The sequence below is a fragment of the Nyctereutes procyonoides genome, unplaced genomic scaffold (assembly GCF_905146905.1).
Source record: "Nyctereutes procyonoides isolate TBG_1078 unplaced genomic scaffold, NYPRO_anot_genome, whole genome shotgun sequence".
NCBI lineage: Eukaryota > Metazoa > Chordata > Mammalia > Carnivora > Canidae > Nyctereutes > Nyctereutes procyonoides.
In genome coordinates this window covers 22007344-22023157 of record NW_026575145.1, presented here as the reverse complement: position 1 = coordinate 22023157, position 15814 = coordinate 22007344, and the positions used below count along the sequence as shown (strand labels likewise).

Below are 15814 nucleotides of genomic sequence, written 5' to 3'. Positions count from 1 at the left end.
CGGCATATAGTACTGGCATTACTATGAGCATATTAGGTCAATAAAAGAAAATTTGTACTCTATATTTCTTTTTTTTAAAGATTTATTTATTTATTTATTTATTTATTTATTTATTTATTTATTTATCAGAGACACAGAGAGAGAGAGGCAGAGACATAGGCAGAGGGAGAAGCAGGCTCCGTGCAGGGAGCCCTATATGGGACTCCATGCCAGAACCCCGGGATCATGCACTGAGCCAAAGGCAGACGCTCAACCACTGAGCCACCCAGGCATCCCTCTATATTTCTTTTCTGGCCATGATTATTCTTCATATTGTAATTAATACTAAAAATAATATTTGTTACAGAAAATATGGGCTTTATTTTTTATTATTATTTTTAATTTATTTATTCATGAGAGACACAGAGAAAGGCAGAGACGTAGGCAGAGGGAGGAGCAGGCTCCAGGCAGGTAGCCTGATGCGGGACTCAATCCCAGGACTGCAGGATCACACCCTGAACCAAAGGAAGATGCTCAAACACTGCCACCTGGGTGTCCCAGAGATGGGCTTTAAAAATGATATACTTCAGTTGTCAAATATGTAAGGTATACCATTGATGTTCGATGCTGTTATTGAGAGTCTAAGTCAGAAAAAAAGCAACGTGTAGGCTGGGATGGCAATGAAGGGAATAGAAAGGAAGTAGATAGATACTGGATGAATAAAACTGATACTTCTTTACAGTTATGGGGGCAAAGAAATATAATTCCAGCTTGACAATTGGCAATTCTTAGGGGCTTTGTTTATAAGTTAGGTACCTAATGCCTAGAACTGCGTCCGAACATAGAGGTGCTTTGATACATATTTTTTGTTTGACTGAATGATCTTGTACAGGATATATCTTAGCTGACTCATATACTCTCCAATCATCTTTTTCCTCTAGCTGTTACTGTGGCAACCAACTCTGCAGGTGTCACCTGACAGTATCTGCTTCCAGCTACAGCTCCTATCTTTTGCCTTTGCCTGTGGACTCTTTTGCTGTAGTCTTGTGGGGCATCTACCATTTCTGACATGTGTGTAAACCTGGAACAGTGAGGGAATTAACACTCAAGGGACAGCTTTTGACCATTGGGGGGGGGGGTAAGAGTGAGTGTATAAATATTCCTATGTCTCTTTAATAAATATTTTTAAATTAAATTAATTTATTTATTTATTGGGGCATCTGGGTGGCTAAATTGGTTAAGCATCTGTCTTGGGCTCAGGTCATGATCTCAAGGTCCTGGGATCAAGCCCTTGTGACAGGCTCCCTGTTAAGTGGGGAGTCTGTTTCTCTCTCTCCCTCTGCTCCTTCCCCTGCTCATGCTTTCTCTCTCTCTCTGCCAAATAAATAAAATCTTAAAAACTATATTTATTTGAAAGAGAGAGTGAGCAAGAGAGAGGAGCAGAGGGAAGGCAGAGGGAGAGAAAGAAGCAGACTCTCTGCTGAGCAGGGAGTGTGGAGCTCCATCCCAGCACCCTAGGATCCTGACCTGAGCTGAAGGCAGAGGCTTAACTGACTGAGCCACCCAGGCACCCCTCCTCTCTATGCCTTTCTTTCTTTTTTTTTAAGATTTTTATTGGGGCACCTGGGTGGCTCAGTAGGTTGGGCTCTGTGTTCTTCTCAGGTCATGATCTCAGGGTCCTAGTATAGGGCCAATGTTGGGCTCCCTGCTCAGTGGGGAGTCTCCCTCTCCCCCCTCCCCCAGCTCATGCTCTCTGTCGCTCTCTGTCTCGCCTCATTCTGGGGCTCCATCCCAGACACCCAGGAGCCCTTCTATGGCTCTTGAATCACATTCTATGTGGCTCCCAGTGGGACAATGCTCCAGTTGCTCAGATAGTGATCAGCTGAGTACCACGTCCTTGGGCCTGCCTTCCCAGTTTCCCTCTTCCCATTCCCTACCTGCCTTGTCTCTTGTGATTGCTTTCCACAAAAAACTGCCTACATGTCATTCTGGCCTCAGGCTCAGCTTTTTGGGGGGATCCCAGTCTTCTAAGACTGATTCTATGCAAGATGTGGCATGGAGGAATTTGCACTGGTAAAGGACCCGCAGACCTAGCTGTCACTAACCTTCCTTAAAGAGATGGGCACTTTTATCACCATTTTCAGATGCACACGTACTGACAGGAAAAGATCGCCAAGCCATTTGTAAAGGAGACAAGACAAAACAATACAAAACAAAACAAAACAAAAAACCAAAACCAAGTGGAGGAAAATGCTTGTAGCTACGGTCTCATGTTCCTGAAAAGAGTAGGTGTGTGTGCGTATATGCTAATAAACGTCTACAAAATAGTGGTCTATCACGGTTTGCTATATAGTTTTGTATGGCTTGAATAGTTTACAAGGAGAATGTGTCTGTGTATTTAAAAAAATAATATCGTCCGTCACCAAGGCCGCGGAATCAGCCCTCCAAGTGCCGAGAGCGGAAGGCAAAGCGCTGCACCAACACAAGGTGAGATAGCAGGGCTGTGCTCAGGTTTGCCCGCTAGGGGGCAGCGGAGCGAGGACAAAGGCTCGGCGGGTGAGAAACCTGGGACAGCCGGAGGGAGGGTGGTTGGGTCTTTGCGGTCGCCAGGAAGCAGAAGCGTAGGGCAACCTAAACCTACAAATACCCGCTTTTCCACAGGCAGGACGTTGCAGAAGTCATAAATTCCATCCCTTTGCCGCAGCCCAGACAGATCGGAGGGTTTTCAGACTCCAGGGGATGCCCCCCTCCACCGCCCCGGAGAGAAGCTTGGCTCTCTGCGCGGTCTTCAGGCTCGTTCGTACCACTTTTGCGCTCAACAACTCTCCCCTCTGTTCCCCTCCTTCCCCCCCGCCCAAAACCCGCAGAGGGGAAATTGAGTCACTGGGAGGCGAGGCCCGAGTCGCCAGGGCTATGTGTGCCGACGCCAGCCCTCGGGGCCTTCCAGATGCTCGGAGGGGAGGGTTCTCCAGGAAAATATACAAAGGCGGGTGAGAGGGGGAGGTGGCTGGCTGGGCAGGAGCTGAGCCAGACACATGGAGAAACGCTGCCCAGGATCAAAGGAAATATGACATTTGAAAAGAATGTGCACGTCTGCTTGTGCAGCGGGGGTGGGGGGGCGCTGGGCGGCGTGTGGGGAAGCAGGGGCTGGATCAGGGTCTCCACGCGTGCCCTTCCAGCCTCCGCTGCCCTCCTCCCTCTGCACCCTCCTCTTAGGTGGAGGCTGGTCGCGGGTCTCAGGGTGTTCCTTGCTCTCCCTCCTCGTGGGTCTCCTTCCTTTATTTCCGAGATGAAACTGGAAGGGAAATGTAACCTGAGGAGACCAACCAAAGTGGGGGTGGAGAAAGAAAAATCAAACCAGGCCGCCTCCCCGCTCGGCCTCGGAACATTCTTCTCTCCCCGCCGGCCTGGCCTCTAATCCCCGCCCCCTCCAGCGTCGCGGTCCTGGGCTCCCAGCCGGAGCAGCTCCGCACGTCACAGGGGTCCCCGGGGGCGGGGGGGGGTCCCCAGGGCGGGCCAGCGGGAGGACGGGAGGGAAGGGAGGGGAGCCGCCTCGGCCGCTGCGAAGCTCCGGCTCGCTGGGCCAGCCCTCCCCTCCTCTCCTCTTCCCCTCTTCCCCTCTTCCTCTCGGCCCCGCAGAGCCTGTTTCTCATTAGAGTAACGGGCGCGGTCCCCGCCCGGCTCCCGAGTGTTTGTAAACGTCTGACCCGAGGGCCTGGACTTAACCCTTGAGTTGCGGGTCTGGAGCGCCGCTGGGGGCGCAGCCCTGAGCTAGAGGGATTTAGGTTAAAGGCCGCTGCTGCAGCCGGTTAGAGAGGTGTGAAGTAGACCTCCGGTGTTGGGGCCGGGGGTGGGGGGCGACGTGGTACCTCCCACCCCCTGGTGCGGCTTCCGAGTCGAGAACCTCCGCTCCGACTCTCTCTCACTCAGCAGGGCCCCACCAGGCCTGCCCTTCCAGGAGACTCCAGTCCAAGTCTTCCTTCCTCCCCTCGCCCAGGTGACAGGTGTCCAACCCTGAGGCCTGCACGGTCGCCGGGCTCCGGGCTCTTAGAAAACCTGGCTAGGACTATCCAGGCTAGTCGGAGCGGGATGCCATCGGATCGAAGATTCCTTCCAGACTACAGTTCTAGGGAGGAGGGAGCCGACTTCCCGTGGCGGCTAATTAATGGCCCCTCTGGGTGGCTGGGACCGGGGCAGCGGTAAAGCCCGGCCTGGATCACCGCCCAGTAAGGGGCTATGGACTTTGCACAGTGCCCCGAGACGCCTAAAAGGTCTTCACCTTTGAGGGTCGGGGAGAGACGGTGGCTGGAAGGGCTGACTCGGCGGGGCTTCCAGAAAGCCGACGCAGGGCGGCCTCAGGCGACGGATGACCTTTTCCTTTTCCGAGCAGCCCGTAGCCACTCGGAACCCCAGAGCCCGCTGGGCCTCCAGGCTTGGAGCGAAAGGGGAGGAGAGGTGTCCTTCCTGGAGAGTGGCCGGTTGCACAACTCTAGAACTTAAGAAAGGGTATCCCTGGGCTTCTCTACACGATGAGCCCAGCATGTGGCCGCTTTACGGCGCTCGGACCCGGAGCCCCCGAACTTAGACCAAGTTGGGGGTGTGCGTGGTGGTAGTGCACCCTGCGGGAGGTGATTGTCACGAGTGCGGGCCAATAAGCTTCAGTAAGGTCGCACCACGCTTGAGGGACCGTTTTCCAATTCAGTTTTGTTCTCTCTCTCTTTTTTCTAAGGGGAGGGACCGGAGCGAGGACAGAGGGAGGGAGGGTGGGGGAGGACGAGGGGCGCGTGGTTTTCTCATCTCATCCCTGGAGGAGGGGCTGGAGCATCCCGGGCAGCCAATCAGGGACAGGCTGGGGGGGGGCGCTTTGAAGAAGTTTGGGGAAAAAAGTTTGGAAAAGTTTCTATAATAACGAGGGGGCGTCCGGAGGGAGGAGGCAGCGGCGGAGGAGGGGGCGTCTCAGAGAAGGGGAGGGAGGGAGCCACGGGTGAAGATACGGCAGCCTCCTGAGCTCCCCCCTCCCACCCAGACCGGGACCTGGGGGCTCTGGCCGGCTCCATGGGGGCAGCGAGCTGCGAGGATGAGGAGCTGGAATTTAAGCTGGTGTTCGGGGAGGAAAAGGAGACCCCCCCGCTGGGCGCGGGGGGGTCGGGGGAAGGTTAGTGCGGGGCTGGGAAGGGGGTCTTGGGGTCAGCGAAGGAAGGGCCCGGGGACCCCGCGTCCGGGGATCTTAGGGCGGCGGGCCTGGGGTGGAGGATGAGGGCCTGAGAGGTGGAGGGGAGTCGCGGGGCTCTGGGGTCTGAGGCGGTGGGGCTGGGGGCCGGGCACCACTTTCTCCTTTTTAGGTCGTGACTGGGGTGGGGGCGGGGGTGCCGCTGGCTGCGCGCCGCCTCCCGGCTGGGCCGTCTGTCACTGGGATGGGGCGCGGGCGGCGGGAGCGGCCGCGAGAGCCCCGGGCGCCGGCAGGGGCAGGGGGGCCCCAGAGCCTGCGGCCGGCGGACCGGGCCCGGGGCCGGCGGACCCGACGCCGCGGGCTGGGGGAGCTCTCGGGCCCCGCCACGGCGCCCCTCCCCCTCCCCCGCCGGCCGCAGGGAGAGGCAGCTGGCGGGGACTGAGCCGGGGGCGGCGGCCGCGGCTCTCACGGAATCCGCGCTGCCCGCGCCCCCCTCCCGGGGGCCGGGCCCGGCACGCCGCATCCCCTCGGCCGCACCCCTGCCGCCAGATGGGGGGAGCGAGGGAGGAGCCACCTCCCCTCGTCGCCACAGCCCCGGCGCCCCCCCCCCTTGGCCACCGTTGCGATGGCAACTGGGGCTCCTGCCAGCACCGTTTGGGGGTTTGGGAACCGCTGCTAATTGGGTTCATGTGTGAGTCGCCCCCAGCCCAGCCCAGCGCCTCCCTAAACACGCCTCCAGGCCCAGCTCCAGCCCCTCTGCAGCCGTCTCCCTCACCTTAAGACCCGCCCCGTCTGGTACCCCGGGTCCCAGGGCCAGGGGCTCAAGGCCTGGGACGTCTGGATCCCTGTACTCCTCGAGGTCCAACCTTGTTTTTGTCTTCGTGGCTCTGAAAGGCACCTAGGAACCTGTGCTGAGGAGGGGGTGGCGTAGAGGACTTGGAGGGCTGGTCACTCGGGGGACCCAGACGTCTCACCTGCTTCTCTTTGTCCCCATCTCCCGTGGCATCCCTCTCTCTGTCCCCCTCCCTTCCCATTTTGACAGAACTGGACTCAGAGGACGCCCCGCCATGCTGCCGTCTGGCCCTGGGGGAGCCCCCTCCCTATGGCGCTGCCCCTATTGGCATTCCCCGGCCTCCACCCCCTCGGCCTGGCATGCATTCGCCACCACCCCGCCCGGCCCCCTCACCTGGCACTTGGGAGAGCCAGCCTGCCCGGTCAGTGAGGCTGGGGGGGCCGGGAGGGGCTTCCGGGGGGGCTGGGGGAGGCCGTGTTCTTGAATGCCCCAGCATCCGCATCACCTCCATCTCTCCCACGCCTGACCCGCCGGCCACGCTGGAGGACAACCCCGATGCCTGGGGAGACGGCTCCCCCAGGGATTACCCCCCGCCGGAAGGCTTTGGGGGCTACCGAGAGACAGGGAGCCAGGGCGGGGGCCCCTTCTTCAGCCCCAGCCCTGGCAGCAGCAGCCTGTCCTCGTGGAGCTTCTTCTCCGACGCCTCAGACGAGGCCGCCCTGTATGCAGCCTGCGACGAGGTGGAGTCTGAGCTGAACGAGGCAGCCTCCCGCTTTGGCCTGGGCTCCCCCTTGCCCTCGCCTCGGGCCTCCCCCAGGCCATGGACCCCCGACGACCCCTGGAACCTGTACGGTCCGAGCCCCGGAGGCCGGGGGCCAGAGGATAGCTGGCTGCTCCTCAGCGCTCCCGGGCCCACCCCGGCTTCCCCACGGCCCGCCTCTCCATGTGGCAAGCGCCGCTATTCCAGCTCCGGAACCCCGTCTTCAGCCTCCCCAGCTCTGTCCCGCCGCGGCAGCCTGGGGGAGGAGGGGCCCGAGCCACCTCCACCACCCCCACTGCCTCTGGCTCGGGACCCTGGCTCCCCCGGTCCCTTTGACTACGCGGGAGCCCCACCTGCGGAGAGCATCCCGCAGAAGACGCGGCGGACTTCCAGCGAGCAGGCAGTGGCCCTGCCTCGGTCTGAGGAGCCTGCCCCATGCAATGGGAAGCTGCAGTCAGGAGCTGAGGAGGCTGCGGCTCCTTCCGGGGGTCCTCGGAAGGAGGTGGCCGGCATGGACTACCTGGCAGTGCCTTCCCCACTGGCTTGGTCCAAGGCCCGGATTGGGGGACACAGCCCCATCTTCAGGTGAGGATTGTGCCTGGCACCACCTGTGTGATCCATCCACCTGGAGAGCCATCCCACTGAGGGAGCAGGAAAGTCAAGGGATGGGTTTCAAGAAAGGTCCTGGTTCTGTGCCCTTGGTATTTCAAAAGAGAATCTGAGACCAGCTTGACTGCTGCCATCTTTCCGGTTTGGGGGAGAATTAAAAGACAGTACAAAACAAAATCAAAACCCCACCCCCTCCAGACAGAATTTGCAAAAGGACAATCACTCCCTGTGGACCAATGAGGTAAAACCTCCCACCACCCAGAAGGATCACTTAGGTGAAGAAGGAGTGCCTCCAGTGTTTCCCCCACCCCCAGCTCTGTGTTGGCACTGGCTGGGCTTGAACTTGGCTGGATTTCAGCCTTATGCCGGGTGGCTGGAAGTCTCCCTTCTCTCACTTAATTTCTAGGGCCCGGACTTATTGATTAAAAGGATAGCTGCTAATTTGAATAAAATAGCTGGCAAGTCAAAGGATTCAGATGAAAATAAGCAGTTCTTGTAGTTCTTGCACTCCTTTCACTCTCAAAGAACCCTGCCAGCTTCAATAGTCCTAAATCTTGGGATGTCAGATGGAGCTGGTTCCATCCAGGAAAATTTCCTGGGGAGGAAAACCTGAATGCCTGTTCCCCTGGGTTCTTGTAGGGCAGGGTTTCACACCCCCAGCACTATTGATATTTTGAGCAGGATAATGACTGTATGGGGCTGTGGTGGTCACAGATGACTTAGCAGCATCCCTGGCCTCTGACTACTAGACACTAGTGACACCCTTCCTCTAGCTGTGACTACCCAAAGTGTCTCCAGACATTGCCAGCCACCACCTGGAGGATGTCTTCGAGCTCAATGCAGGAAAATTGCCCATCTGTAACCCCCAAATTTCTGGAACTAACCTATCCAGGCCCAACTAGTAGAAAAGGTGCTGGAAACAATCTTGGCTTCTGTCAGTCACTGGCTTGTTTGGCCTGCTAGATTCTACTCCTTGGGCCTCAGTTTCTTTATTTAAAAAACAAAGGGATGAACCTCTGAGGACTTTTCTAGTTTGAAGTGGTATTTCTTTACTTGACTTCCTATCCAGGTCTGGGGATTAGGATTAGGTCTAGGTTCACTTCTGTATCCAGATGAATGAACCCTTGTCACCCCAAACCTTGTGCTCAGAGCTGGAAAAAAGGGATTCTCAGGCCTGGTGCCATCTTCCACGCCCTCATCTCAAGGGACCCTGAGAGGGCTGTGTCCTCTCTCCCGTTGCTTCTGGGTTTTTGGACTGTTTTATTTCTGCTGTGATTTCCTCTCTCCCACACCCACACCCCCTCCTCCCTCACATCGCAGGGAGCTGGGCGCAGTGCTTCTCTGACTGGAGTCTGGGGCTGCAGATGCTCAGTGTTCTTCTCCTATCCAGGACCTCTGCCTTACCCCCGCTGGACTGGCCTCTGCCCAGCCAGTATGAGCAGCTGGAGCTGAGGATTGAGGTGCAGCCTAGAGCCCACCACCGGGCCCACTATGAGACTGAAGGCAGCCGAGGAGCTGTCAAAGCTGCCCCTGGTGGTCACCCTGTAGTCAAGGTAAGGGGCAGGGGGCAGGCCCCATAGCCTTTCTCTTCTCCAGTCCCAGATCCCTGCAGATGGGCTCCAGCTGGGCTGACCCATGGCAGTGCCCTTTCCCACACTCCTCAGCAATGACCCTGCAGGCGGCCTGGGGGAGGGGCTGGAGTTATGGCAGGAAGGGTGCATTTCAAGGACCCGGATATACTTTCTACTCCTCTGTCCCTCCACCCCACCCCCACCACTCTTCCCATGGGACACCAGCCTTCTGTCTACTCTGGAAAATGGTGGCGTGCCAGATGTGGGGGCTGGGTTAGGCTGAGGCCAAAGTTCACTGGGAGTTAGGTTGTCTGTTGAGTTGGGCCAGTCTCTCTTGGAAGATTTTTCCCCTTTGCCCAGCCCAGTTTGGGCCTTATTCCAAGAATAACACTGTGAACTCCAGGCCACGTTTTCTCCACAGCTGGTGCCCAATCTCCACCCCCTACCCCCAATCCTTTTCAGGATATCCTTTATCTTTCACCATCCTCATCCCCTGGTAGACTGAAAACCCAGGGATGGATGGAGGATGAGACAGTGGGGATTTCAACTGGGTGGCCTCTCTCTTCCCTCTGCCAGCTCCTAGGCTACAGTGAGAAGCCACTGACCCTCCAGATGTTCATTGGCACTGCAGATGAAAGGAACCTGCGGCCTCATGCCTTCTATCAGGTGCACCGTATCACCGGCAAGATGGTGGCCACGGCTAGCTATGAAGCTGTAGTCAGTGGTACCAAAGTGTTGGAGATGACCTTGCTTCCTGAGAACAACATGGCAGCCAAGTAGGTCCCCACTTCATTTCCCCTCAGTTTTCAGGCTTTCGGGCCAACCATCTCCATGAGGTCTAAGCTAGGACCACTCTTCCTCTTCCCAGAAGAGCTAGACCTCACCTCTAGGAGGAGGTTGCAGGCTTCTCACCATCTAGAAGAGGACTTTGGGGGCTAGGGAGCACCTTGGACAGACCACCTGTGATTAGAAAAATCACTCCCCTCAGGCTCCCAGAGGAAGTCATTCAGGGCTTTGGATGAAGGGTGGGGGCCTCCCTCTTGTGGAGGCATCACTCTTCTGGCTTCAGCTAGGGGGCTTGCCTTCCACTCTCTGCCTTCAGCATTGACTGTGCTGGAATCCTAAAGCTCCGGAATTCAGACATTGAGCTGCGGAAGGGGGAGACAGACATTGGGCGCAAGAACACACGTGTGCGGCTCGTCTTCCGGGTGCACGTGCCCCAAGGCAGCGGGAAGGTCGTCTCGGTGCAGACAGCATCAGTGCCCATTGAATGCTGTGAGCAAAGAGGCCCTGTGCCAGCTCTATGTCTCTTGCCACTCCTTCTCTGCCGGTCTGTCTGGCTTCCTATATCTTCTGCATCGTGTTCTGTGTCCTGTCTGTCCCATGGAGCCCTGAAAAGGACTCAGCACTTATTTCTGTTATGGAGGAGGTGGAGGCAGTGTTCTAATTTATCTCCGCTGCACACTCTGTCTCTGGGCTGGACTAGAGTGGCCTTGTCCTCCATCTGTCCCTGGGTGGCTCTGTGTACTTGTTTGGGTAACTCTGGCCTTAGGTGACCTTGTTCACCTCTCTCTGTCCAGGCTCCTTACCTGGTCTGTGTGACCCCAGGGACACTGTTGATTTCCTTGTGTGTCTGCTACTGGGGAGGATTCCTCCAGGTTCCTGTGGCAGTTACTCCAAGGGCGGAAGGGTTTGCAGAGGAGGCTGTCCTCTGGTACACAGCCCAGCCAGCTTCTTTCCTGCACTGCTCTGCAGCCCAGCGCTCAGCCCAGGAGCTGCCCCAGGTAGAGGCATACAGCCCCAGTGCCTGTTCTGTGAGAGGAGGAGAGGAACTAGTGCTCACTGGCTCCAACTTCCTGCCAGACTCCAAGGTGGTGTTCATTGAGAGGGGTCCTGGTGAGTACCCACGGGGTGAAAGATCTCTGGCACTGTCACTAAACTAGCAAGCTGAGCCTTACCTGTAACAGAGAACAGATAGGTTGCCCTTCCCATTGTCCTGATTCCCATAGGGAGATGGGTATAGCAGCAATCTCAAATGCTCAAGAGAGGGGCGCCTGGCTGGCTCAGTCAGTAGAGCATGTGACTCTTAGTCTCGGAGTTGTGAGTTCCAGCCCCACATTGGGTGTAGAGATTACTTAAAAAATCAAATAAAATCAAAATACTCAAGATGATGAACAGATGTAAGAAATCCACATTCGTTTTATTAAAGGGGAGTCAGCTTTGACATAATTTACTCCCATGTGGATGGGCTGTAAAGAGAAGGGAAGAGGGGACTTACACCCTCACTACTCCTGAAACCCTCCTGAGTTATGGCCCTAGTGGCAGAGCCATGATTACAAAGCCTGTGAAGAGCCTCAGGTCAGCTGCAGGGCTGGAGAAGGGAAGACCGAGGGGTCCAGGTAAAACCACCAATCTCCCCTAACCTCGCCCATCAGGAGCCCCAGCCCCTACACTCAATATAGCACCCTGAGACTACATCGAAGCAGGTTCAGAGGTCCTGGATCTTGAGAATGGGGTCTTATCTCATTGCCTTCCTTCAAGCTAGGACCCTTTCCTACCCTTGAACTTCCTCCCAGCACTATCATGGGAGGGGATGTTTGGAGCTGGATGGGAGGGCTCAAGAGTTGTCTCCATCATGAACTCTCTCTGGTTCCTGGGCTGGCCTTGCCATGTCTCTTGGTTTCTGTTTGCTACCTCTTCCATCCAATTGAATAAACAAGCAGTGGGCTCCTCTGTGAGCCAGGCCCCGTAGGGGACTTTTGAGTCTGGCCTCTGCTCTAGCAGGAGGAGAAATGGCAGGGGGGCAGAGGGAAGGGGCTGGGAGCTGGCCTGGAGCTCTGTGTTCCTCCTGCACAGATGGAAAGCTGCAATGGGAGGAGGAGGCCACGGTGAACCGGTTGCAGAGCAATGAGGTACCAATGTCACTAGGGCACCCATCCTGGGTGGGTAGTGGGAGAAGTCAGGAAACTCCCAACTATGTCTCTTACCCATGGGAATGGAGTCCAGAAGCTACCTTTGCTGGAGGAGGTGGCCTGGCTACTGTAGAAGCAGGCTCATCTCTAGGGAATGAATTTGATGTTACACAAATGAAAAAAAAAGTGAGGAGATGGAGTTTGGGTCCTTGGAAGGGCTGGGTTCAGCCTGGATCCCTGAGGGCTCCCTGACTCATCCTGTGCTCTTTCCCAGGTGACGCTGACCCTGACTGTCCCCGAGTACAGCAACAAGCGGGTATCCCGGCCGGTCCAGGTCTACTTTTATGTCTCCAATGGGCGGAGGAAGCGCAGTCCTACCCAGAGTTTCAAGTTCCTGCCTGGTATGCTCTAGGATGGCCCATGGTGGGGGTTTGGGAGGTGGGGGTGTGGGAAGCTGAGGCAGGGGCAAGAGACATGCAGTGCCCCATCATGAGGGGCCACGGGAGGACTGAAGCCTGGGGACGGAGACATGGTTGGAGGTTTTGTAGTGGGGAGACGGTTGGCCCTCTCACCAGCGTGTTCTCCTAATTTACCTTTTGCCTAGTGATCTTCAAGGAGGAGCCTTTACCGGACTCATCTCTCCGCAGCTTCCCTTCAGCACCTGGCCCCCCCTTTGGCACTGACATGGACTTCTCACCACCCAGGCCCCCTTACCCCTCCTATCCCCATGAAGACCCTGCTTATGAAACTCCTTACCTGTCAGAAGGCTTCAGCTATGGCACACCCCCTCTGTTCCCCCAGACGGGGCCCCCACCGTCCTACAGACCTGGCTTGCGGATGTTCCCTGAGACCGGGGGTGCCACAGGTTGTGCCCGCCCACCTCCCGTTTCCTTCATTTCCCGGCCCTTCCCTAGTGACCCCTATGGAGGACGGGGCTCCCCATTTCCCTTGGGGCTGCCATTCCCTCCTCCAGCCCCCTTTCGGCCTCCACTGCCTTCATCCCCACCGCTTGAAGGCCCATTCCCTCCCCAGAGTGGTGTTCACCCCCCACCTACCGAGGGATACAATGAGGTAGGGCCAAGCTATGGCCCTGGGGAGGGGGCTCCGGAGCAGGAGAAATCCAGGGGTGGCTACGGCAGCGGCTTCCGAGACAATGTCCCTATCCAGGGTATCACGCTGGAGGAAGGTGGGTGTGCGACTGGGGGCTTCGAGTGTGAATGTGTGCAAGAGATTGCTCTGCATGTTTGCTGAGGGCTGGAGTTTGGCTTCCCAGAGATGGGGCATCCTCGGTCCCTGAGGGCCAGTCGGAGGGTCTCAGGAGGCAAGTGCTCGGTGCATGTGGCCACCTGAATCCAGTTAAACTCAGTTCCAAAGGGTGCATGGAAAACCTGCCCCAGATCACAAAATCTCAGGGCTAGAAGCACTTTCCAGCTCATTTAGCATAGCTCCCTCAATTTGTGGATTTAGGCACTGAATTTCAGAGAGGGGCAGGGGCTTGCAGAGGTCCCAGTCAAGCATGCTTTCCCTTCCTCAGCTCTCCCCTGCACATAGCGATTGTGGTCAGGATTGGTGTTGAGGAGCCTTGTTATTTTGTGTCTCCTTCTTACTCCTGACTACACACACCTGCAGCCCTGCTGACAGCAACTGCCCTAACCTTGTAGGCCAAGCCAGCAGGAAAGGGCTTGGGATGGGGGCCTGGGAACCCACATGGATGGAACTGAGCGAGATTTGATTGGGACCAGATATCAAGACACATTGGGGGAACTGAGGCCCAGTGGAAGAGAAGCCAGTGGAGGAGGACCCTAGAGGCATCCTAGACTGAGGCCTGCCTGGAATGGATTGGGGGTCTCTGGAAAAGGAGGGAACCAGTCCCTAGCCCAATTGTTCAACTGCCCCTCCTTTACAGTGAGTGAGATCATTGGCCGAGACCTGAGTGGCTTCCCTGCACCTCCTGGAGAAGAGCCTCCTGCCTGAAGCATCGCCTGGCAACCCCAGCTTCCCCCAGCCTTGCCCACTTTCCCTTCATCCCGGGGTGGTGGTTCCAGAAGCTTGGGGCCAACGTGGCTCCTTTCTCCAGCTTTTGCCTCCTCTCCTCCCTTTCCCCTAGCTGAGGTGTGGCCCTTGGGCCTGGTGCTGCCTTGGAGGACTAGGATGGGAGTGGGGCCCGAGGCCAGGTGCAAGGACAGACTGAAACTGGAGTGAAGGCTGTGTCTAGTTGTGTACAGGCCACGGTGCTGGGAGGCTGGGGACAACTTGATGGATAATAAACTGCTCACTGACTAGTGCTTCAGGCTCCAGAAGTTTTTGGAGAGAGAGAGATGGGGCAGCTTACTCTAGCCCTGGCTCAAGAAGGCTTAAAGATTGTATCCCAAAGAGTTTCTCAGTGGAGGGGTGCTGGGGAAGATTTGGAGGGACTCCAGAGACTCCCCAGCTGGGGTGAGTTTGGGGTCCAGGGCTGGAGGAGGCCTCTTCTCCACGTGGGTTCAGATTCCTTTAGGAGCTTTGGGGTGGTGCCCAGGGACTTGTGTGTTTTCAAGTTCCTTTCTCTTGCTGCCGCTCAGATAATCCTGATTCAAGATCACAAAACACCAGTCTAGTCTCTCTCCCTCATTTGTAGAGGAGAAATCCCAGGCTCAGAGAGGGAAAGGGGTTACATAGCTAATCAACTAGCAGGGTGAACACCATACTCCTGGGCACCTTCAGATACCCTGACCCCCGGGGCTCAGGCCCCACCCAGGCCTATCTCCTTGGAGTAGGGTTGGGGGTGAGGGAGGGCTGGCATGGATCCATTTACACTGGATTCTCCCACCTCTGGGGGCCGTGAAGACCTGGAAAGAACTTTGCTTCAGGGGTAGACTGGAAACTGAGCAGCTCTCCAGCAGCTTTGGCTACCACTTGCCCTGGCTCAGGGCATTGTATGATCTCCTGGCCTCTCTTGCAGGTACACCCACATGTTACCACTGACAGGCCAGGGTTGGAAACCTGGTTTACCCCAACTGACAGGCTATGGGATCAGCTAGTGGGTTGGGGAGACTCAGACCTTGTCTGCCCTGCTCCCCTGGAGCCTGGCACGAAGTAAGGATGGAGTACCACCAGGCTAAGTTGGTGAGACCTGGTTGCAGGGGGCCATACTCAAAAGATATTCAGGGAATTAATACTTGAGAGACTTGCCTCACCTAAGGCTGAGGGGACCTCTCTATGCCCAATGGGTCCAGTCCGGCCTGGCAAGTACCTATATTTTCAGAAGCAGGTGTGACAGACACTGGATTGAAGGACCAGAAAACCAGGGTGATACCTTCTCCCCACCCCCTTCCATCTGGTTGCTGCTCAAGATGCCTGGCTGGTGCATTCAGTCTCTTAAAAAAAAAAAAAAAAAAAAGAACAGTTCAACTGGATAAGTATTTCTTTAAAAAAAAAAAACTTTTTAAAAATAATTAATTAATTAATTAATTAAGAGTATGAGCAGCAGGAAAGGCAGAGGGAGAGGGAGAGAGAGAATCTCAAGCAGACTCCTACTAAACGTGGAACATGACACAAGGCTCAGTCTCATGACCCTGAGATCATGACCTGAGCCAAAATCAAAAGGTGGTTGCTCAACTGACTGAGCCACCCAGGCGCCCCAGTAAATATATCTTGTACAGATAGTATGTCAGGTCTTATTGTTGTGGAGGGGGGAGTGCAGTAAATAATTTTTTTTTTAGACAATAGTTATCTCTTTTTTTTTTAAAGATTTATTTATTTATTTATGATAGACATAGAGAGAGAGAGAGAGGCAGAGACACAGGAGGAGGGAGAAGCCGGCTCCATGCTGGGAGCCTGACACGGGACTCGATCCCGGGACTCGATCCCGGGACTCCAGGATCGCGCCGTGGGCCAAAGGCAGGCGCTAAACCGCTGAGCCACCCAGGGATCCCCCGCAGTAAATAATTTTAATATGGGGTATAGAAGGAGCAGAGATCAGGGACATGTCATCTAGCTGTGGGGTTAGAGGAAATAAATTCCAGGGTGACAGGATCGGGA

The 15814-nt window shown here is 56.2% G+C and overlaps 1 protein-coding gene across 1 annotated transcript; it reads left to right on the top strand.

Annotated features, from left to right (window-relative positions):
* Positions 1–4900: 4900 nt before the first annotated feature.
* NFATC4 (nuclear factor of activated T cells 4) lies at positions 4901–14079 on the top strand. Its single transcript, XM_055309352.1, has 10 exons — positions 4901–5134; positions 6192–7287; positions 8702–8864; positions 9459–9658; positions 9985–10157; positions 10638–10778; positions 11739–11794; positions 12069–12195; positions 12399–12980; positions 13701–14079. Exons 1-10 carry the CDS (start codon positions 5035–5037, stop codon positions 13766–13768), a joined length of 2706 nt encoding a protein of 901 aa, XP_055165327.1. The 5' UTR covers positions 4901–5034; the 3' UTR covers positions 13769–14079.
* Positions 14080–15814: the final 1735 nt, after the last annotated feature.